Here is a 22997-nt window from a genome sequence, read left to right as displayed (position 1 = left end):
TGTGGAGGAAATAAGCTTTATATGATCTTGTGATGTGGAAGAAATAAAAATGACGGACTGCATAATAAAGGTCTATATCACAAGTGGCAATATAAAGTGACGTTCTTTCGCATTAAAATTTTATGCATCCAACCATAAAAGCGCATGACAACCTCTGCTTCCCTCTGCGAAGGGCCTGTCTTTTACTTTTATCTCCTACCTTACATAAGAGCATGGTGATCTTCACCTTTCCTTTTTACATTTTATCTTTTGGGAAGCACAATATGTTGGAAAGATCCTAGTATATATGGCTAATTGGATGTGAGTTTTCATGAACTATAATTGTTGACATTACCCTTGAGGTAAAACATTGGGAGGCAAAACTATAAGCCCCTATCTTTCTCTGTGTCCAATTAAAACTCCATACTCATAAGTATTGCGTGAGTGTTAGCAATTGTGAAAGACTACATGATGGTTGAGTATGTGGACTTGCTGAAAAGCTCTTATATTGACTCTTTCCTATGTTATGATAAATTGCAATTGCTTCAATGACTGAGATTATAGTTTGTTGGTTTTCAATGAAGTTTATGATTCATACTTGAAATTGTGATTGAATTGTTACTCTAGCATAAGAGATCATATGGCAATAATTATATAAGTTGTTGTTCTAAGAATGATCATGATGCCTTCATGTCCGTATTTTATTTTTATCGACACATCTATCTCTAAACATGTGGACATATTTTTCGATTTCGGCTTTCGCTTGAGGACAAGCGAGGTCTAAGCTTGGGGGAGTTGATACGTCCATTTTGCATCATGCTTTTATATCCATATTTATTGCATTATGGGCTGTTATTACACATTATGTCACAGTACTTATGCCTATTCTATCTTATTTTACAAGGTTTACATAAAGAGGGAGAATGCCGGCAGCTGGGATTCTAGGCTGGAAAAGGAGCAAATATTAGAGACCTATTCTGCACAGCTCCAAAAGTCCTAAAACTTCACGGAAGCTATTTTCAGAATATATAAAAAATACTGAGCGCAAGAAGTTCCAGAGGGGGCCCACACCCTGGCCACGAGGGTGGGGAGCGCGCCCCCTGCCTCGTGGGCCCCCTGGTGGCCCTCCGATGCCCATCTTCTGCTATATGGAGTCTTTCGTTGAGAAAAAATAATAAGCAAGCTTTCGGGACAAGACTTCATCGCCACGAGGCGAAACCTTGGCGGAACCAATATAGGGCTCTGGCGGAGCTGTTCTGCCGGGGAAACTTCCCTCCGGGAGGGGGAAATCATCACCATCGTCATCACCAACGCTCCTCTCATCGGGAGGGGGCCAATCTCCATCAACATCTTCACCGGCACCATCTCCTCTCAAACCCTAGTTCATCTCTTGTATCCAATTCTTGTCTCTAAGTTTGGGATTGGTACCTGTAGGTTGCTAGTAGTGTTGATTACTCCTTGTAGTTGATGCTAGTCGGTTTATTTGGTGGAAGATCATATGTTCAGATCCTATATGCATATTAATACCCCTCTGATTATGAACATGAATATGCTTTGTGAGTAGTTATGTTTGTTCCTGAGGACATGGGAGAATTCTTGCTATTAGTAGTCATGTGAATTTGGTATTCGTTCGATATTTTGATGAGATGTATGTTGTCTCTCCTCTAGTGGTGTTATGTGAATGTCGACTATATGACACTTCACCATTATTTGGGCCTAGAGGAAGGCATTGGGAAGTAATAAGTAGATGATGGGTTGCTAGAGTGACAGAAGCTTAAACCCTAGTTTATGTGTTGCTTTGTAAGGGGCTGATTTGGATCCATATGTTTCATGCTATGGTTAGGTTTACCTTAATACTTCTGGTGTAGTTGCGGATGCTTGAAATGGGGGTTAATCATAAGTGGGATGCTTGTCCAAGTAAGGACAGCACCCAAGCACCGGTCCACCCACATATCAAATTATCAAAGTACCGAACGTGAATCATATGAACGTGATGAAAACTAGCTTGACGATAATTCCCATGTGTCCTCGGGAGCGCTTTCTTCTATATAAGAGTTTGTCCAGGCTTGTCCTTTGCTACAAAAAGGATTGGGCCACCTTGCTGCACTTTATTTACTTTTATTACTTGTTGTCGTTACAAATTATCTTATCACAAAACTATCTGTTACTTATAATTTCAGTGCTTGCAGAGAATACCTTGCTGAAAACCGCTTATCATTTCCTTCTGCTCCTCGTTGGGCTCGACACTCTTACTTATCGAAAGGACTATGATAGATCCCCTATACTTGTGGGTCATCACACATTAAGGGGATAGTGCCGCATCTAGTTGGGGGAAACGGGCTTTCCCTTCTCCAATATGCGGATGACACCATCATTATGGTGGAGGAGTCGGAGAGTGATATTTCAAACCTCAAATTCCTCCTTCTCTGCTTCCAGCAGATGTCTGTCCTTAGGATCAACTTCGCCAAAAGCGAGGTGATGGTCTTGGGCTACGCCCAAGACGAGCGGCAGAGCATTGCGGATAGGCTTAATTGCCAGCTCGGGTCCTTCCCCACGACTTATTTGGGGATCCCCATTAGTGACTCCAGGCTTACGGCAGCTGAGCTGCGCCCCACCGTGGGGAAGCTTCAGCACCATATCAAGCCCTAGCAGGGTCGGTGGCTTTCGAAAGCGGCCCGTACGGTGCTCATTAACTCATCCCTCTTTAGCCTTCTTCTATTCATCATGAGCTTCTACAGCCTTCCGGAGACCCTTCACCACGAGATTGCCACCGTTCAGGGGCGCTTTTTCTGGGCCAGCGAGGGTGATAATCAGAAGTACCACATGGTTAGGTGGTCCAAGATCTGCAAACCTCGTGACCAGGGCGGACTCGGGATTATGTCCAAGCGCATGAATATTGCCCTCCTGACTCAGTGGCTTTGGCGGATTGCCAATGGAGATGGTGGCCTATGGCTCCACATTATTCAGCAGAAATACCTCCGTGGCCAGCGTCTCTCCTTTTGCCAGCGGTCTGGGGGCTCTTAGTTCTGGCAATCCATCATTCAGCTCCTCCCTGTCCTCCGGATCGGGACTTCGATAAAGATTGGGTCCGGCTCCGCCATGTTGTTCTGGTTCGATAGATGGGCTGGAGACACGCCCCTTGCAGCCTGCTTCCCAGACTTGTTCTTCATTGCGGTTGCCCCTCGGATTTCGGTGGCGACCGCCCTTGCTGACTTAGGGCAACTTGTGTTCCGGAGACCATTTGGCCCGGATGAGAACGCAGACTGGCAGGAGCTACTCGACTGTATTGCACTCCACGAGCCTGATCTCACGATAGACGACGACCATGCAAATTGGCGGCTTGAGCCTTCCAGTCGATTCTCCACCAAATCTCTATACCTGGCCATCGCCCCTTCCCCTGGCCATGAGGCGCTCTCCTCCATTTGGGAGATTCGCCTCCCCCTCAAAAGTAGGATCTTCTTGTGGCAATGGATTCGCGTCCACCTCCCCTCTGGCGTGGAGGTTCGAAACGCAATGGTCCTGGAGATGGGCTCTGCCCGCTCTATGGGACCGAAGAAGACTCGAACCATATCTTCTTCACCTGTGTGTCCGCGCAGTTCCTATGGAGCTATTTCCGCGAGATTGTGGGTGGAAGCTGGGACCGCAACAACTTCCCCGCTCTCTTTGCCAAACTCCAGGCGATCCCACCCGTGTTACGCCACATTAGGTGGCTGACCATTGGGGTCCTTACCTGGACGCTGTGGACTGTTAGGAATAAACTTGTGATTCAGCATATTCCTCTTCGTCATGCTACTGACGCTTTGTCCGAATGGTCTGGTTACTTGCAGCTTTGGCGACCGCTTAGCCGTCCTAGGGAGAGAGACGCCATCACCTCCATCATCACTCAGCTTCGCGCGATGGCTCTCCGGTTGGCTCCACCGCTTCCCCAGCCACCTCCGGAACCAGATTAGATCGCCGTCTTTGTGCTCCGCCGCCGTTGCCTTGGGGAGCTTCGTAGTGCGTTTGTGCTGGGCTTGTTATGTTGTGCCCACAGCTGAACTTGGGTCTGTGTGTGTTTGTGTCTGTCTGTGTTGGACCCTACCTACGGCGGCATTGTGTCGGTGTGTGTCGTGTTCCGTTGTTACCTTGTTACTCTTTGCATGGTGGTTGCTTTATTTATAAAGCGGGGCGAAAGCCTTTTTTGGTATGAATTATGTGTAAGAATTTGTATTCTCTTATTTGGTTCATGAGAGTTGATGAGGGACTAGACCAGGGAAGTGAATATAAGTTACGATGAAGGATTAAGATTGACTGACTAAAACAATTCCTACCCAACTCACATCCCCTCCCCTGTTAATAAAATGGTGAGAGTTGAAGTTGAAGTCCTATGCCTATTTCTTTATCAGTTCCCAATCCCCCAACCAAACAATAGATTTGAAGTCTTGTATCCCTTTAATTTCCATTCCCTGACTCTAATTACCCCCAACCAAACACGACGTTCAAGTTATTTTTTTACTTTCCTTCTGGTTTCATAGGTTAAATGCAACTCTATCTCTTACCCTTGCGATGATTTTGCAGTTTAATTAAATTGCAAAACGTTCGATATTTTGGTACATGCAGTATCTATTGTCTCTCCTAAATACTCTAAAACTCCTGAGTATATTTTTCATGTACTATACTATCCAAAGGCTACTCTTACAATATTCCTATGTTTTAAACGAGTGATGCTACATCTACAAAGGTTTATTTAAAGATTTTACATACAAACAGACGCGGAGGATTGTGATTGGTAATAGCGAGATGAGGGGGCCCAGCCCCACTTACATTCAGAGGGGGAGATAGAATTAGTTTGGAAGGTTAAGTAAACGGTTATAGTTCTTTGTGGTGTAGCATTATTGGTTTTAAACCATACTTCACAAGTGTGTGACATCTCTACCATGTGTTTTTTTTGTTTCTATTCTTACATTCGAAGAGTTCCAGTAAAACAAAATCATCAATGACCAACCGAACTGCCAAGAGTTTGCGAGTTTCAGGTCAAGTAGGGGGAGGTGGATGAATTGGATTGGATTGCTTGTTTTATCCATATGCAACACCGATATAGCGCAAAAGAATTTGTGAGACTCAAATTCGAGCTCCCAAACATAATTTTTTTATTTGTGTAGTATTTTTTGGATGATCTATAAATACTAACTAGATGAGTTTTTCCTTCTTCTTAAACACCATTATTGCCTAGCTAGTGTAGTCCATGTCATGGGACTTCACGCCATCTTGGTAGTCAAATAGCTTGGAAACATCACCCACTAGCTGGCTGTAGAGATTGACCAACTGCTCATTCTCCTTCTTAGCTTGGTCACCTCTCTCTCATGAGCCCCAATGTACATTTTGTGTTAAACAAATCTTAATGTACAAATTCATCATTGACCAGTAATGCACAAATAGAGCAATAATGCACTGGAAAGCATAATTTGATTAAATTCAGTGCCACATTTAGTTACAGGCACATGCTTAGTGACACTCAGTTAAACCCATACACTATAATTTCAACAGTAATCAACAACTTCATCATTGACCGCTACATCCCTAGACCACTCACATCCCTACAAAGCACAGAACGGACTGGCTATTGGATCTGACTATTGGTAAGCTAGAGATAACAAGTTCATCACTAACTTGCACAACACAACCTAGAAATATCCTCTCAGTGTCAATCCCATCAAAAGCCACCATCTTCTTGGGCCTCTGTGGTGTAGCATGCACTTTGCCTCGGATTCCAGCACCGCACCACAGAAACATGGATCCACTACGGTGTTAGGGGTATCCTGCAAACATTGCAACAAGATCCCTAATACTAATCAAACAAATCCGAGCACAAATCAAACAAATCCCCAAATCAAAAAGAGCTAATCCTAGGAGCAAGAAGTGGCTTACGGAAAGCTCCATGTCCATGCCAACCATGGACATGTCATTGTCCGTGCTCTCCTCCCCGTCGTTCCACGAAGGCATTGCTGAATGACGCTAACGGCCGTCAGGTGCACGCCGTCTTCCAGCCCGCCGACGTGGCACCTGACAGGTGGGCCACCTGCGATCCCGGCCTGTCATAATCTAGGTTAAACGGCCTGAAATGGTACCTTATCGAAAGTGGTGGGTTTTAAGAAAAAAAATAGAACCAACTTGGTAGTTCTGCCGGGGGGTGTAAAGTGATTGTTCTATGGGATAGATGCCTGAAAAGCTGTAGTTTTTTTTTTGTCAAATACTCCACCAATTGACATCCAACATGATTTTGTCTACATCAATGCTTCTTTGATGGCATCACGGAAGCAAAGTATTCTTAGCAATAGATGTGAGTAGAACAAAAAGTTTCTCTAAATCTGTAGTTAAAAGAAGAGAAAAAAATTATGTTTTTGATCCCTCAAGTTTCCCAAAATTATAGGCTCAGTCCCTCAAGATTTTTTGGTACACATTTGGTCCTTCAAGTCTCAAAACCGGTTAAGTTTAGTTCAAAACCAGATTTTGACCACTTTGACCGGGTTTGACACATCCTCCTACAGGCAGCCCTACAAAAGATCACTTACATAAGGTACTGTATTGCTGCTAACAGGATGATATTACGATCTTTGCGAAGCTTCCCCATCGTAGGTAGGGTAGATCTTTATTCTCTTTCACAAGTCGTTTGGTCTGGGCCAGTATGCTAGTACTGAAGGTTCTTCCAGGAGGCAACCCAATTAAATTAACCTCTGCATTGATGCACCATTTCAGCAGGTTAATGGCTTAGTTCAGACTCTGACCATTCCGCGATAGGATTTCATCTAGGAAAGTTTGTTTTGAACTGTGATCGGTAGGAGCATGTATAGATGAAGGGGGAAAAAGTGACTGAACAGAAAGCAATTTCAGGCATCTCATGTCTAGATGATCCCTTTTACATATCATAGCATACAAGATCACCATTACATTGCTAATCATGAGTGACTACAACCATATATACAAGCTGTTGACGCAGGAGTATCACTATCAACTATGACGAACAAGACGGTTGAGGTCTTCCGTTTGTCGATCCGCTATGGCAGCGCCGACCTCCAGACGCGCGAGCACGCGTTCGTCGTCGAGCAGTTCTGGAGTGAACAGGTTCTTCCAGCTGGTGCACCACGCGTCGGCCTCCCCCGGCGATGTCTTCGCGGACTGCAACCAATGGCGCAGCGCGCTCTCCCATTTGCCGAAAAACTCTTGTTCTAGGATCGACACCGCGTCTTCAGTGCGCACGAGAGGCGCCCACTCCATCACCGTGCGGAACTTGATGTCGATCTGCTTCGGGGGCGTGATCCTCAGCTGTTGCAGCCACCTTGTCAGCCTAGGCAAGACGTGGCGCCGGGAGAAGATCTCCCAATGCGCCGGGTCGAAGTAGTCCTTCCTGTTGAACTATGAGATGGGCCCAGAGCCCATATGACAATTTCAGATTTGATCTCTAAGGGCCCATGTAGGTGGCATGACAAGGTGGTGGGAAGTTTAGTCCCACCTTGGAAGTGGAAGGAGAGTTGGAGTGGTTTATAAGGGATTCTCTTCCTCATGCCATTGGAGCTTGAGAAGAGATGAGGCCCTCGCGCACTCCTCCTCCTCTGCTCGCCTCGCCACGCCTCGTCACGACGCGCCGCGCCGCGGCGCCGCGGGATTGAGCCGAGCCGAGCTCCTATGCGCTTCTTTCTGCCGGTCAGGAACGGAGAGTCTTTGACAGGTGGGGCCACGATCTAAGACGTCGGATCGTGGGCTACCGACTTGGACGTGGGTTCAGCCCACGTCTCTCCACGCGCAGCCGCACATATATATGTGGGGCGCTGCCAACCCTAGCCGCCACGAAACAGAACGCATCTCCGCCTCCACGCCCACGTCGTTCCTCTGCTGCTGCTGCCGCCGGCGACTCCGTCCCGTTCACCGCGTACACGGTTGACGGGAGAGCAGGCCTCCGAAACCCCGCCTCTCGCGACTACGCGACTACTCGCTTCTGTTCATCTACGTCCACATCACCTTCGTCATCACCATGTCGACCGACGCCGACCATGCCGCCGCTGAGAAGGCCGAAGCCGACAAGAAGGCCGCCGAGGATGCCGCGGCTACTGCCACCGCCACCACCGCCGCATGGCCGATTGGAGGGTATACATCGTTTATCCCTCTCATGTTTCTTTCTGTTGTAGCAGTACTAGCGATATGCGTAGATGTTTCTACTATATGCATAGTACATGCTTTGTTAGATCGTAACCAGTGTGTTATCAATGTTGTCATTGTCATGCTCATGATTTATTCATGGATTAATTTAATCGGAAAACTGCCTATTTTCTTATCAATCCAAAAACCTAATATGTGTAGGAGTTTCTCGAATTCTGGTTTTGCTGCTGCACTGAAACCGTCGCCGTTTACGGGGACGTACTTTAAGCGTTGGCAGACTAAAACCACCTTATGGCTCACTGCCATGAACGTGTTCTGGGTCGCCGGTGTGACTCCCACAGGAATGATTGCTCCTGATCAGGAGAAGGCGTTCAAGGAGGCCACTGTCGTGTTCCTCGGGGCAGTTCTGAGTGTGATTGGAGATAAGCTGGTTGACGCATATTTGCATGTGCGGTCTGCCAAGGACTTGTGGGAGGCGCTCGAATCTAAGTTCGGGGCTGCCGATGCAGGGAGCGAGATGTATATTATAGAGCAGTTCCATGATTACAAGATGGTTGAAAACCGTCCTGTATTGGAGCAGGCTCGTGAGATAATATGCATTGTTAAGGAGCTTGAGCTTCTTAAGTGCGAGTTACCGGGCAAGTTTGTCGCGGGCTGCATAATCGCTAAGCTTCCCAATTCCTGGAGGAACTTTGCCACCACTCTGAAATATCAGAGGCGTGAATTCTCTGTGGAGGATGTCATTGGCCATCTGAGTGTTGAGCAGAATTCAAGGGCAAAGAACTCGCACGGAAAAGGGGTCGAAGGAACTTATGTGGCCAACATGGTGCATCAGAAGAACTCCAATTCCCACAAGCCCAAGGGAAAGAACGGTGTCCAACAGAGTGCCGACTTTAAGAAGAAGGGTAAGAAGACCTTCAAGAAGAACAAGAAGGATGAGGGCTGCTTTACTTGTGGTTCGCTTGAACATTGGGCCAACAAGTGCCCAAACAAGTATAAGAAGCAAGGGCAGGACTCCAAGTCTGTCAATATGATTGTGAGCAACAATGAGAGTGGTGCATCTGGGTACGGTAATTTATTTGCTGTATTTTCAGTTTGACCGTCCACCGATTGGTGGGTCGACACAGGTGCAGGTGTTCATGTGTGTGCTGACATTTCATTGTTTTCTTCTTACCAGGCCACAGGTCACGGGTCCGTACTAATGGGGAATGGCGCGAGTGCTTCCGTTCTTGGTGTTGGCACGGTCGATCTGAAGTTTACTTCGGGAAGGATCGTGCAGCTGAAGAACGTGCAGCATGTCCCCGCCATCAAGAAGAACCTCGTTAGTGGCTCCCTTCTATGTAGAGAAGGGTTTAAGTTGGTATTTGAGTCTAATAAATTAGTTGTTACGAAATATGGACTATTTGTTGGAAAGGGTTATGAATGCAGAGGCATGTTCCGCCTTTCTCTTGCAGATCTATGTAATAAAGTCGTGAACAATATTCATTTGAGTGTTAATGAATCTGAAGTATGGCATTCACGTCTTTGTCACATTAGTTTCGGTGTTATGAGCGGCTAGCAAAATTGAATTTAATCCCGAGTTTCACTTTAGCCAAAGGTTCTAAGTGCCATTTGTGTGTGCAATCTAAGCAACCTCGCAAGCCTCACAAGGCAGCAGAGGAGAGACACTTGGCGCCACTGGAACTCATACATTCTGATCTTTGTGAGATGAATGGTGTGTTGACTAAAGGTGGAAAGAAATATTTCATGACTTTGATAGATGATTCCACTAGATATTGCTATGTGTATCTGTTAAATACTAAAGATGAGGCTCTACACTACTTCAAAATCTATAAGGCAGAAGTTGAGAATCAACTTGAAAAGAAAATTAAACGAGTCCGATCAGATCGTGGTGGAGAGTACTTCTTGAAAGAGTTTGATGCCTTTTGTGCGGAACACGGCATTATTCACGAGAGGGCGCCTCCCTACTCACCCCAGTCAAACGGGGTTGCCGAGCAAAAAAACCGTACTCTAACTGATTTGGTTAACGCCATGTTAGATACATCGGGTTTATCCAAGGCATGGTGGGGGGAGGCTATAATGACATCCTGTCATGTCCTGAATAAAGTTCCGACAAAGGATAACGAGATCACTCCTTACGAGAAGTGGACCAAGAGAAGGACAACACTCTCGTACTTACGTACCTAGGGCTGCTTGGCGAAAGTTAATGTGCCGATCCCCAAAAAGCGTAAGCTTGGACCAAAGACTGTGGACTGTGTTAATTTGGGCTACGCTATGAATAGTGTTGGCTATAGATTTCTAGTAGTGAAATCTGAGGTACCTGACATGAAAGTCGGTACAATTATGGAGTCTAAAGATGCTACATTCTTTGAGGACATTTTTCCCATGAGAGATGTACAAAGCACTTCTAGATAGGAATCTGAGGAGACTCCTGAACCTACCATTCCGATGGAATATTATAATCAAACACATGATGAAAATCCTGAGGAGGATAATGAGGAATCCCTTGGTAGAGGCAAGAGACAAAGGACTGTAAAGACCTTTGGTGATGATTTCTTCATATACCTCATGGAGGATAATCCCACTTCTATTTCAGAAGCGTATGCATCTCCAGAAGCTGACTACTGGAAGGATGCGGTCCGTAGCGAGATGGATTTCATCATGGCTAACGATACTTGGGAGCTTACTGAACGTCCTTATGGTTGCAAACCATTGGGATGCAAGTGGGTGTTCAAGAAGAAGCTTAGGCCCGATGGTACGATAGAAAAGTACAAGGCTAGGCTTGTGGCCAAGGGCTACGCCCAGAAAGAAGAAGAAGATTTCTTCGACACTTATTCAACTGTGGCCAGACTAACCACCATTCGAGTATTACTCTCGTTGGCGGCCTCGCATGGTCTTCTCATTCATCAGATGGATGTTAAGACGGCTTTCCTGAACAGAGAGCTAAAGGAGGAAATCTATATGCAACAGCCTGATGGCTTTGTGATGGATGGTCAGGAAGGAAAGGTGTGTAAGTTGGTGAAATCTTTGTATGGCCTGAGACAAGCGCCTAAGCAATGGCATGACAAGTTTAATGAAACGTTGACATCTGTTGGCTTTGTTGTTAATGAGGCTGACAAATGTGTATACTATCGCTATGGTGGGGGCGAAGGAGTTATACTGTGTTTGTATGTTGATGACATACTGATATTTGGGACTAATCTCAAGTTAATCGAGGAGGTTAAGTCTTTCCTATCTCAGAACTTTGAGATGAAGGACCTTGGAGTGGCTGATGTTATCTTGAACATCAAGCTATTGAGAGATGATGAGGGTGGGATTACACTTTTGTAATCCCATTATGTTGAGAAGGTGTTGAGTCGTTTTGGATATTCGGACTGCAAACCATCTCAAACACCATATGATTCTAGTGTGCTGATTCGAAAGTCTAAAGGCACAGCTATAGATCAATTGAGATACTCTCAGATTGTTGGTTCACTACAGTATCTAGCGAGCGCAACGAGGCCTGACATCGCATTTGCTATTAGCAAACTGAGCCGATTTGTTTCCAAACCGGGTGATGTACATTGGCATGCTCTTGAGAGAGTTATGCGCTATCTGAAAGGTACTATGAACTATGGACTTCACTATACCGGATACCCGTCGGTACTTGAAGGGTATAGTGATGCGAATTGGATCTCTGATGCTGATGAGATGAAGGCCACAACTGGGTATATATTTACTCTTGGAGGTGGTGCTGTTTCCTGGAAGTCTTGCAAGCAAACGATCTTAACAAGATCGACAATGGAAGCAGAATTAACAGCATTAGACACATCGGGTGGCGAAGCAGAATGGCTTCGAGATCTGTTGATGGACTTGCGAGTGGTTGAGAAGTCGATTCCGGCCATCCTTATGAACTGTGGCAATCAAACAATTATTGTCAAGGTGAAGAGTTCAAAGGACAACATGAAGTCCAACAAACACATAAGAATGAGATTGAAAGCTGTCAGAAAATTGAGGAACTCCGGAGTGATAGCGTTGGATTATATTCAAACGGCTAAGAATCTGGCAGATCCCTTTACTAAAGGGCTATCACGTGTTGTGATAGATAACACATCAAGGGAGATGGGTATGAGACCCACATGAGTTGCCATGGTAGTAACCCAACCTATGTGATCGAAGATCCCGTGAAGTAGGACCTGGGAAAACAAGCCAGTGGTGAACTGAGGAGAGTAACTTTACTAACCCACTCCGTTGGAGATGCAATACTCTCGGAAACTGTATGGAAGGATGACTACTGTCTTAATGTGTTCCAAGGCTTATATGCATAAGCAAGATGCTATCCTACAGAGCGATCTTTGGAGGAACACACCTATATGAGCCCGACTGCTGGTCACACAGTCTATGAGATTGGGGTGATCTCTAGCAAGCTCATGAACAGGCCAGGAGTGTGACTAATATGCTCCACCTGAGGGGTCGGCCTTCGGCAGCCTCATATCAGTGAGACTTGTGGTGAAACTTCTTGACGCCAAACTGACAATTCAAGGCATAGTCCATTGTTCAGTTGTGAAGGAGTGTAACTACTTGGTCTAGGTGGAGCTCAATCTTACTCGGTCTCCACTGAGATGCTGGTATATCAAAACAGCGTTTGGAACAAAGGACAAACTGGGCCCCTGAGATCTGATGGGGGATTGTTGAACTATGAGATGAGCCTAGAGCCCATATGACAATTTCAGATTTGATCTCTAAGGGCCCATGTAGGTGGCATGACAAGGTGGTGAGAAGTTTAGTCCCACCTTAGAAGTGAAAGGAGAGTTGGAGTGGTTTATAAGGGATTCTCTTCACTACTAGGGAAAAGCCTAGCAGCAGCGCGGGTTTTAGGCCTATCAGCAGCGCGGGCACCCGCGCTACCAATAAGGTGCTACAGCTAACGCTACTACTATCCTAGGTAGTAGTAGCATGCACTTCTCCTCCCACGCTACTAGTAGCTAATTACAAATTAAAAAAATAAAATTTAGCTGCATTATTCCTGGATAGAAAATAGACATGCCCAGTGCAAAATAAACTCATGTCAAGGAACAACATCTCAACTGAAAGAAATCACAACATCCCATTTAACATCAGACTCGTGTGAAGGAACAACATCTCAACTGAAAGAAATCATGAAATCCCATTTAACATCAGACGAACACAACCATCATCTAAAGGTGGGTACCTTCCCTAGCATTCCACCACCAACCTAAACAGACCACTTCTCTAGATGTATCTACTAAGGCTTGGAGTTCAGACACCGGTGGACCTCCCCCCGGACGGTGGCGTCGAGGACCTCCACCTTGGCGACCTCCGACATCGCAATCACCTGGATGATCATCTGTGTGCAGTAGTCACTGTGCTTCACGGTGAAGTCCGCCTCCAAGTGGTTGAAGAGCACGACACCCACCGGGCCACGAAAATCCTCCTCGATCACCCCTGCACCCATGTCAGGAAAGTGAAAACTTGTTGGTTCACGTGCTGTGTCCAAATCTAGTATTGTATTTTCTTTCGTTTTTGCGCATGCACATGAATCAATAGTAACAGCCGAAGGCTGGTCCTTACTTGTTGCTCGACACGTGAAGAAGGCTGGGTACCCTCCTTATTGCACGAACGAATCCAAGGAAGACACTGTTGGTGGCTCCGAACACGGCTTCCGCTTATCTGTAGACAAGGAATAGTTTCAGCTAACAAGGAAAATGAGAACAAAGAGCAATCAGTAATTCTGAGACAAGAAATAACTTCTGTTGCAACCCGTGCATTGTATTCTATCCCAAGCTAAACTACCTAGTATCTGTCGTAGTCATGGTGAACTCGCTTTCATTTTCAGAAAATCCTGTATCTGTCATGTTCCTCCGCAGGTTTACGCCGGGCTCATTTGGCTCCGGCAACGTGGCATTCTCACCGGCCAGCCTCATGACAACCAAAGACATCACCGGCCTGTTCTACAACATGGGCTTTTTTTTTGTAAAGAACCTCTACCAGAACCAGACTTGGATGGTGTTTTTTTTTCCTTTTAGTATGAACTGGTGGTGGTGGTGGTGTTGAGAATGCAACATGTGAGGGGACACCGACAAAATGGAGATTCTCCTGTTGCTGTTGTCTAGGAGGGGGGACATGAGATGGATAGTGCATTGGCTGGAATGTTGGCGTTCGTGGACTGCTTGATAAACTAAGAAAACCATCAGGTGGATGGGTATACATTCGCCTGAAACAAATAAGAGGAAGTAAGACAACAATTACTTAACAGCAAAGTAAAGAAATTAACGCTTGCTGTTAGAATCTGCTCCTCCATCTTCCTTCCCTTCAGCAGGATAGCCTCAATCGCACATGATATACTCATATATGTCACTGGAACAAAGATGCAAAGAATATGATTAAGTGCTAAAAACAGGTTGACCAAGTAAGGAAAATCACAGATCAATATTAACCTATACTGCATGTAAATATATAGTTCACAAATCAACGTCTTGCTGTTTGCACATTATGTCAATGCATCAATCGCCTATGAAAAAACTTCACTGGGACAGATGCAAACAGTATGGTGAAGTGCTAAAAGCATGGTTGACCAAGTAATGGTCATGAATTGAAATAGGTAGTTAGGTGTAGAATTAGGCAAAAAAGAAATCTGATATCCTTGTAATGATGTGTTCTAAAAATTCAGAGGGAAAGCCATAATGGAAACATGCAGACCATCATTTAATATGTCTGTCATGCATAATTTACAATCAAAAGCCTGGTCTTCTCTTTACACATTGAGCACATTAGTTCCAAGGTTCTGAGAGGAGTAAGATGTGAGTGACCATGGTCGGGTTGGATGAATTCGTCAGTGTTTGACTCGACTAACTGAACCGAACTGAATTCAGTTTGATTATGCAAAAGGATTGCTACCGATTTACATATACGTGCAGATGTCCTTCAGTTAGTGATACTTCTGAATATGCTGATACTACTACTGTACATACTTCATTCCCTTCAATTGTGTACAAAAAAATTATCTAGTGATACAGGTTGACTTGCGTAGAGTAAAATCAGTACGTTTCAACAACACTCAAATTAGACTGTCATGGTGTGCAAAAGAAACCGGTGAAGTGTACTTACTATAAGAAAATAATATGGCAAGAAACTCGGAATCGATGGACTTAGATTACAGTTTCTTATCAAATTAGATGACCATGATTTCTGAAAAACTGATACTAAATCAATGGATGGCTGCAGTTTATATCCAACTAGGAATTCATGGACATGTGAAAAATTAGATTGAAAAGAGTAATAAGATAGAAGTGGTCTATCAACCTGCGGTCATGCAGTCATGCACGAGAAGTGATTCAATTGAAAAATTAGATTGAAAAACTGATACATAACCTAGGTACTAACAATCAGGGCTGGAATCGGTGAGGAGGCGGCGAGTGAGCGGACCTTGAGCTCGGCCATGACACGGGAGACGGCGTCGGCGGCGGTGGCATCGAGGAGGGCGCGCTTGAGGGCGGCGGCCTCGGCGAAGTCCTCGGCCTCCTCCAGCTGGAAGCGCAGCACGGACGCGTAGCTCTCGGCCTGGTCCACCTCGGCGAAGTGCCGGCTCCAGCGGATCCAGTCCCACGCCGACGCCGATGCCGCGGGGGAGGAGGCCGCGGTGCAGCGGCATGCCGTAGCGGAGGAGGAGCTGGCGCCGCGGCGGGCGGGCACGTGCGTGGCGGAGGGGGGGGGGGGGGGGGGGGCGAGCGGCCGCCGGCGTGGCGCACGCGACGAGGGGCGTGGGGGCGGACGGAGGGAGGAGAGGAGGTGGAAGGGAGGCCGGCGGCGAGTGGGTTGGGGATCTGGATCGGGCTGCTTTTTTTTTATACAGACAGGAGTGGGTGGTGTGGGACGATTGGTGGGGTGGGAGTGTGGATCGGGCCGGGGTGGACACGCTTAGTAGTAGCGTGGGTGTCTTACCTGCGCTACTACTACTTACTTAGTAGTAGCGCCGGTTTTATACCCTCGCTACTACTATGGCCTATCTCGGGGCATTGTTGGAGACTATTTAGTAGCAGCGCGGGTTTATACCCCTCGCTACTACTATCAACTTAGTAGTAGCGTGGTTTTTATATCCCTCGCTACTGCTAACCGCGCTGCTGATAAACTTATGTGTATAAGGTTTTTTCTAGTAATGTGCTTCCTCATGCCATTGGAGCTTGAGAAGAGATGAAGCCCTCGCGCACTCCTCCTCCTCCGCTCGCCACGCCACGCCTCGTCACGACGCGCCGCGGGTTGCGGGATTGAGCCGAGCCGAGCCGAGCTCCTATGTGCTTCTTTTTGCCGGTCAGGAACGGAGAGTCTTTGACAGGTGGGGCCACGATCTGATACGTCGGATCGTGGGCTACCGACTTGGACGTGGGTTCAGCCCACGTCTCTCCACGCGCAACCGCACATATATATGTGGGGCGCTGCCAACCCTAGCCGCCACGAAACAGAACGCATCTTCGCCTCCACGCCCACGTCGTTCCTCTGCTGCTGCTGTCGCCGGCGACTCCGTCCCGTTCACCGCGTACACGGTTGACGGGAGAGCAGGCCTCCGAAACCCCGCCTCTCCGGATCCTATACGGGAGAGGGGCGATTAGGTTTTTGGGTAGCGACTACGCGACTGCTCGCTTCTGTTCATCTACGTCCACATCATCTTCGTCATCACCATGTCGACCGACGCCGACCGTGCCACCGCTGAGAAGGCCGAAGCCGACAAGAAGGCCGCCGAGAATGCCGTGGCTACTACCACCGCCACCGCCGCCGCATGGCCGATTGGAGGGTATACATCGTTTATTCCTCTCATGTTTCTTTCTGTTGTAGCAGTACTAGCGATATGCGTAGATATTTCTACTATATGCATAGTACATGCTCTGTTAGATCGCAACCAGTGTGTTGTCAATGCCGTCATTGTCATGCTCATGATTTATTCATGAATTAATTTAATCGAAAAACTGTCTATTTTCTTATCACTTCCATGGGAGATGGTGTCGTGGCTGCCGCCGCTGATCTTGCTCTCCACGATGCCGTAGAGGCTCTCCGGCAGGTGTCCGATCAAGGGAATCCACGGGCGTAGCCAATGGTCGCAGCCCGGGTTCCACACCGGCTCCCACTCTCGCGCTTTCATGGCCATCCTGGGCGCGAGAACCTGCTCGACGATGTGCTGCACGGCGGAGGGAGGCAGCGCGGTCCTCCACGCCCCCAGAGCGCGCTTCCCCTGGAGCACCTCCTCGGACTTGACGATCGCCGCCAGCGCGTCCGCCGTCTCCGCGCTGTCGTCGCCTTCAAGCTTCACGTCGCGCAGCAGCGCGAGGATCTTCTCGTAGCAGTCCCGTTCAAGGCCGAGGGCTCGTGAGGCAGCCGCCCACTCGCCCCTCCTGTCTTCCGCTGGCGGCGGCGCCGGCGCGCCCGGCAGGCCGTTGTCGTAGGGCTTCTCGGAGTGGCCGACGCCGGCGTTTGAAGAACGCTTTTCGGTCTTTACAGGGACGACGATGCCTTGGCCGTGCGCGCCAAGACCCGCGCCTTCCTTGTAGTTCCGCAGCCGCATCATCTTGGCCACCGGCGCGGTGGTCCGCGCGAGGCTGCCCGGCATCTTGGACGGGTACGAGTCGTCGTCCTTGTCTAGCAGCGCTGCGTTGAAGCTGCGTTTCAGCAGCGCCATGGCCGGCGTTGCCAGGCGAGGAGCAAACACGGAACGTCGCTGCTTGGAACCGGCCGGCCGGCGCGCTGTTCGTTAGGCGGCTTCGGCTGATGCCTATGAGAGTTACACACGTATGCATGGTACGTTCGTATGCATCATTATATAGCTAGCTAGGCCGGCTGTTCGACGCTAAATCGACTCCGTCTTGGAGACGAGCCTTTGAACACGTTTTCGAGTCCAACAAAGCATCCTAATTTACTGAGATTGGTTTTGTAGTCGTGTGCTTTTCTTTCTTTTTTGAATCAAATCGTGTGAATAGATTACTTAATTAGCATACGGCGGCCACTCCAACATACTTCCTCCGTCTCAAAATAAATGTCTTAACTTTGTACTAACTTTAATATAAAGTTGTACTAAGTTTGAAACACTTATTTTGAGACGAAGGGAGTATCAAGCACTTTTCATAGACGGTGAACGAGAACCCACAACTAATCTTTCCATAGACATATTGATGAAAAGGATTAAAACCATAGTTTAAAAAACCGAACAAGATTGTCGATTCAGGTTTTTAATGGCCACGCCACCGGTTCGTTGGTTCAATTGTTAAACTTTTAGGGTATAAAATAAAACAGTTCAAAGGATTGTTTCTGAGGGTCAGTTCAAAGGAGTTGTGTTCCTTCAATATGACATGAACATGGTATTGACGAGTTGGTTATTGGGCTGGGTTTATGCTTCGACCTCTTATCCGAGTGACCGGTGATCGAGTTGGTTCAAAAAAAAAAACAGATCATCAGACAGACGGTCGAAATTTCGGCCGATCGCCTCCCCAACCGTCCGATTCAGCAGTTTTGGTTTGTTGGATCTGGTCCCTCAAAATAGCAGAAAACCGCGTCATCATTCTCCCCCTGTTCTTCGCTCTCCGCTATTCATTGTTGAGGAAATCGCTAATTGGTAGTTGCTCGGTTAGCTAGCGAGTAAGGGATTAATAGGCTAAATTGCAAGTTAATCAGTTAATTGTCTGATTTATCAGTTTATCGGCTATTCGATTACTGTACAAGTAGGGATTAATCTGTAAATTAACTGGTTAATCGAACGAATTTTTAAACAGAGCCGCTATCCTTTTTTCTTCGATATGTTGTAGCAACCCGGTAAATGTCCATGCCGTGGCAACACGGCCATGTCCGGTTGTAGTAGCTGCCATGGCCTGATGATCTTTGCAAGATTTGTGAAAACGAGTGTAGCTAGTATCACTGATTAATATATATACTCGTTTCACCCAAAAAAAAGTAGCTGCCATGGCCGGTTCCAGCAAATGGACTGGCCCGTTGTAGCAACAGTTGTCACCACGGCCATTGTCGTAGAAAGTCGTAACCTGCGCAAAGTCCTGGTTCCAGCACTGGCACGTGCCGACTGTAGCACTCTTAGGCTGGTCACAATGAGGAAGAACTTAGAAGTAACATCACACACTTTAATACAACTTTGCTTATGTGTCACATATTTAATGAAAAGAGAGGTGCTTGTGGTAACTAGCTAAGTTACCGGAACATTACACACTCCAAAAAACAATGAGTCTATAACCTAATAAATACATTGTTGCATGACACTACATAGATGTTCCTACCCATTGTGGAGGTAGTAACATAGTCTAGGAAGTGTGTAAGTTACTTATTCTTGCCCATTGTTACCAGCCTTATATGTCGGTCCCAACCAAAAACACATCGCCGCCATGGCCGCACGACACGATGCCGCGACTGGTCGCAGCAAATCCCCGTGCGGGTTGTAGCATCTGATGATGATGTCGGTTGTGGCAAAAATAAGAACAACGCAATGAATAGGCAGAATGAATCCTTTTGCTCATCCCTTCTATTTAACTATCTTAGATTCAATAATCCAATGTTAGGCATCCGGGTTTTTGTTTCTTATACCGGTTTTCCTTTTTTATTTTTGTTTATCCGTTTTAAATTTTATTTTTTTGCTTTTCTGTTCTTTTTCTTATTTATTTTTCTGTTCAGGCTTCTTTTTGAAAACAAAATATTCATGTATTAGTAAAATCATTGGAAATTCAGAAAATATTCAAATTTTCAAAAATATTTGGGATTTGGAAAAAAAAAGTGTTTTCCAAAAATTGTTTGCGATGTTTGGGTTCAAAATTTTCAAAAAAAATGTTCAGAATTTCAAAAAGTATTCGTTTTCAAAAATTGTTCAAATTTTAAAACTGTTCATGTTTTAAAATTTTGTTCCTGTTTTTCAAAAATTATTCGGATTGTTTTTGCTCAATTTTTCACAAGTTTCCAGAAAATGTTCGGAATTTCCAAAATATTTCCATTTTTAAAACAATGTTCATGTTTTCACTTTTTCAGCAGTTTCTAAAATTGTTCAAATATTTCAGAAAATATATTTTTTTTCCAAATTTTGTTCGGGAGTTTAATAAAATGTTTCCATTTCCAAATTTTGTTTTGGAATTTCACAAAATTGTTCGTGTTTTTAAAAGTTTATTCCTGTTTTTACAAAAAATACAAAAGTTTTTGTTCAAATTATTCACAACTTTTCAGAAATTTTTTGGAAATTCGAAAAATGCTCCCAATTTTTCTAAAAATGTTCACATTTTTTTAACACATTTCCACTTTTTGGGAGATTAAAGATTGGTCGAAATTTAAATAAATGTTCTTGTTTTCAAATTTTGTTCAGAATTTTTGAAAAATGTTAATGTTTCGAATTTTGTTCTGGAATTTCACAAAATTGTTCGTGATTTTGGAAAAAAAATATTTTTTAACAATTCATCACAATTTTGAAAAGTATTTCAGTCAGTAAAACATTCATTTTTTTTCTTAAATTATGTTCATTTTTTTTCAAAAATATTGGGAACTTCGTTGGGCTTTTGGTTCTCGATGATTTTCGCTGTCTTAGAACCATTACAGCTTGCTAATTCTTCCGGTTGTTGGGCATCGTCAATAGGATGAGATGCTGAGTTCCATGCGAACCAACTTGTGATTGGATGGTTAGGTGGACATTTGTATCCCAGCCCATCAGGGTTCAAATCCTGGTGCTCGTATTTATCCTGGATTTATTTCAGATTTTTCGGTGATGCGCTTTTAGTGGGAGGAGACGTTTCCGTCAACTACGTGACGCCTACAGTGACTTAATAAAATCTCAAGATTATATGCTGGCTCAGGCTCTCGGAGATGCTCATAGGGGTAAGGTATGCATGTGTGCGTTTATAGAGGTGAGGGTATGCACGTTTATATGAGCACTTGTGTCTGTACTGATATTAAAAAAAAAGATGTTGGGTTCCATCCCCTGCTAGCACGCTTTTCTTATTAGCATTTTTTAGTAGCTATAGTTCGCTATCGCAGCCTGCCGCTACCTTCATGAGCTGGCCCAGTCTTATCCTCACTGTGCGTGCGGGCGACAACCTGCCGCAGGGAGCGGCTTCTACCGGTTTTTTATGTGTTTTCACTTTCTGGTTTTCATGTTGTTGCCCTTTTTTGCTTTCCTTTTCTTTTTTCACTTTTTTCTAATGTATGACTTTTTTCAAATTCGTTATATTTTAATTCATCTTTTTTCGAAAATCATGATTTGTTTTCCAAATTTGTGACTTTTCAAAATTAATAAAAAATATATCAAATTCGTGATCTGTTTTGAAAAGTTAATTATTATTTTTTTCAAATCCGTGGTTATTTTTCAAAATCATGATTTTTTTAATCCATGCACTTTATAAATTCCCAGGTATTTTTGTATTTTTCTTTTTTTTCCAAAATTCAATGGTTGACCAGTCAACTGGTCAACCTTGGGCGAGCTGCACATGAGCATGCTAATGGGCCACAGCCAGCGAGCATTCTATGTGGGCGCCATCTAGCCTTCTGGCGGCGCCGACAAGGAGCTCCCATGGTTTTGTACGGGGCGAGCCGATTTTGTATTTAAGTGTGTGGGTTTCTTAAGAATTTGTTTTTCTTCTTTGGTTTTGTATTTTCTAGGGAGTTGATTTGTTCTTTGGTTTCCCCTTTTTCTTTTACCGCTATCATTTTCATTCCAAGTTTACTACTTAAGATGTATACTTTCCCCCTTTGTCAATCTTTTTATAATTTTTAATTTTATAAATAATGCATGAATGTTTTAATACAAAAATACTTCTTGAATATGTGACCCACGTTCTTTCAATATGATAAACATTTTTTAAATACGCAACAAACCAATATTCGAAATGGGTGTACTAGATACGCGATGAACCTTTTTTCAATATGTGGTGAATCTTTTATGAAATGCGTGATGAAATATTTACGAGGAACACTAAACAAAAATGCGATGAGATTTTTTTTTTCAATGTGGGGTGAATATTTATGTAAAATGAGATGACCGGTACATAGCATGGCCCTTTTCCTATTGGCTGACACCCTTATGGTTGTATCAGTAGATGGATAGAGAGTAACAGAGAACCAGAAAAACTTTCATTTAAAATAGCGCATGCAATTCTTAAAAAAAACACAAAGTCTCACAATGCGCACGCGGGCCAAAACCAGAGGCGCCTAACGTTTCCGTATCAAGCAAATTATCCACCAAATGTATGTGGCACAGCACAAGGGAGATGGGACCGTACGGTTCAATGGGCAATGATGTGACATGGACGGACAATGAATCCGAAGAGCGACTCGCTGTACAAGCCGCCAAATGGAAGGTTCTCGGTGCCAAACGCAATTCATGTTTGCACGCGGGGGCTAAAAACGAGAGGTACTAAACATTTTCTTATCAATCACATCAACCGCAATTATATGTGGCAAACCACGACGAAGATGATCAATTTACAACCCGTCAATGCACAGCAAAGATGCAACACATCGACCGAGAGAATATAGCCTGCGTGTAGCTTCCTCCCGATCATATACCTCAGGCATGCAAGCATTACATTCTTAGAGCTAACCTAATAGTTAATCTAACAACCAGTCTATTATATGTGTTTTTTCATGAAGACTTGAAATGAGATGGCATATGTCTATAGTTAGCAACTGGCAGCTTTGTTAACCATGATCCTAACTTAGCCATATGGAACCGGACGAAATCACTATTCTGACCCTTTGAACGAACTTTGTTACAAAATGAACTCGACGTGAAAATATTTCACGATTTGACCCTTTTAGCAACGCCATAGCCCGCGGCGTTTCTGCTAAAAAAAACGCCGAGGTAGCTAGCATTTCTGATCAAAGAAGAAACGCCGAGGTAGCTAGCGTTGCGGGCCAGGTAAGAA

General features: G+C 45.2%; 1 protein-coding gene and 1 long non-coding RNA gene across 2 annotated transcripts; both read right to left on the bottom strand.

Moving 5' to 3' along the window:
- Positions 1-6966: 6966 nt before the first annotated feature.
- Positions 6967-17788, bottom strand: LOC125539023 (septin and tuftelin-interacting protein 1 homolog 1-like). The gene is made up of 3 exons (XM_087544482.1): positions 17098-17788; positions 14922-14925; positions 6967-7363 (listed from the first exon to the last, which is right to left on the bottom strand). The coding sequence occupies exons 1-3, from the start codon at positions 17777-17779 to the stop codon at positions 6967-6969; spliced, it is 1083 nt and encodes a 360-aa protein (XP_087400608.1). The 5' UTR covers positions 17780-17788.
- LOC147986127 (uncharacterized) lies at positions 13180-13899 on the bottom strand. Its single transcript, XR_015617044.1, has 2 exons — positions 13684-13899; positions 13180-13557 (listed from the first exon to the last, which is right to left on the bottom strand). It is a non-coding gene; the product is annotated as an uncharacterized LOC147986127 (long non-coding RNA).
- Positions 17789-22997: the final 5209 nt, after the last annotated feature.

Source organism: Triticum urartu, chromosome 2A, assembly GCF_056163025.1.
Source record: "Triticum urartu cultivar PI428250 chromosome 2A, HENAU_Tu73, whole genome shotgun sequence".
Taxonomy (NCBI): Eukaryota; Viridiplantae; Streptophyta; class Magnoliopsida; order Poales; family Poaceae; genus Triticum; species Triticum urartu.
This window is presented reverse-complemented; position numbering and strand designations above follow the sequence as displayed.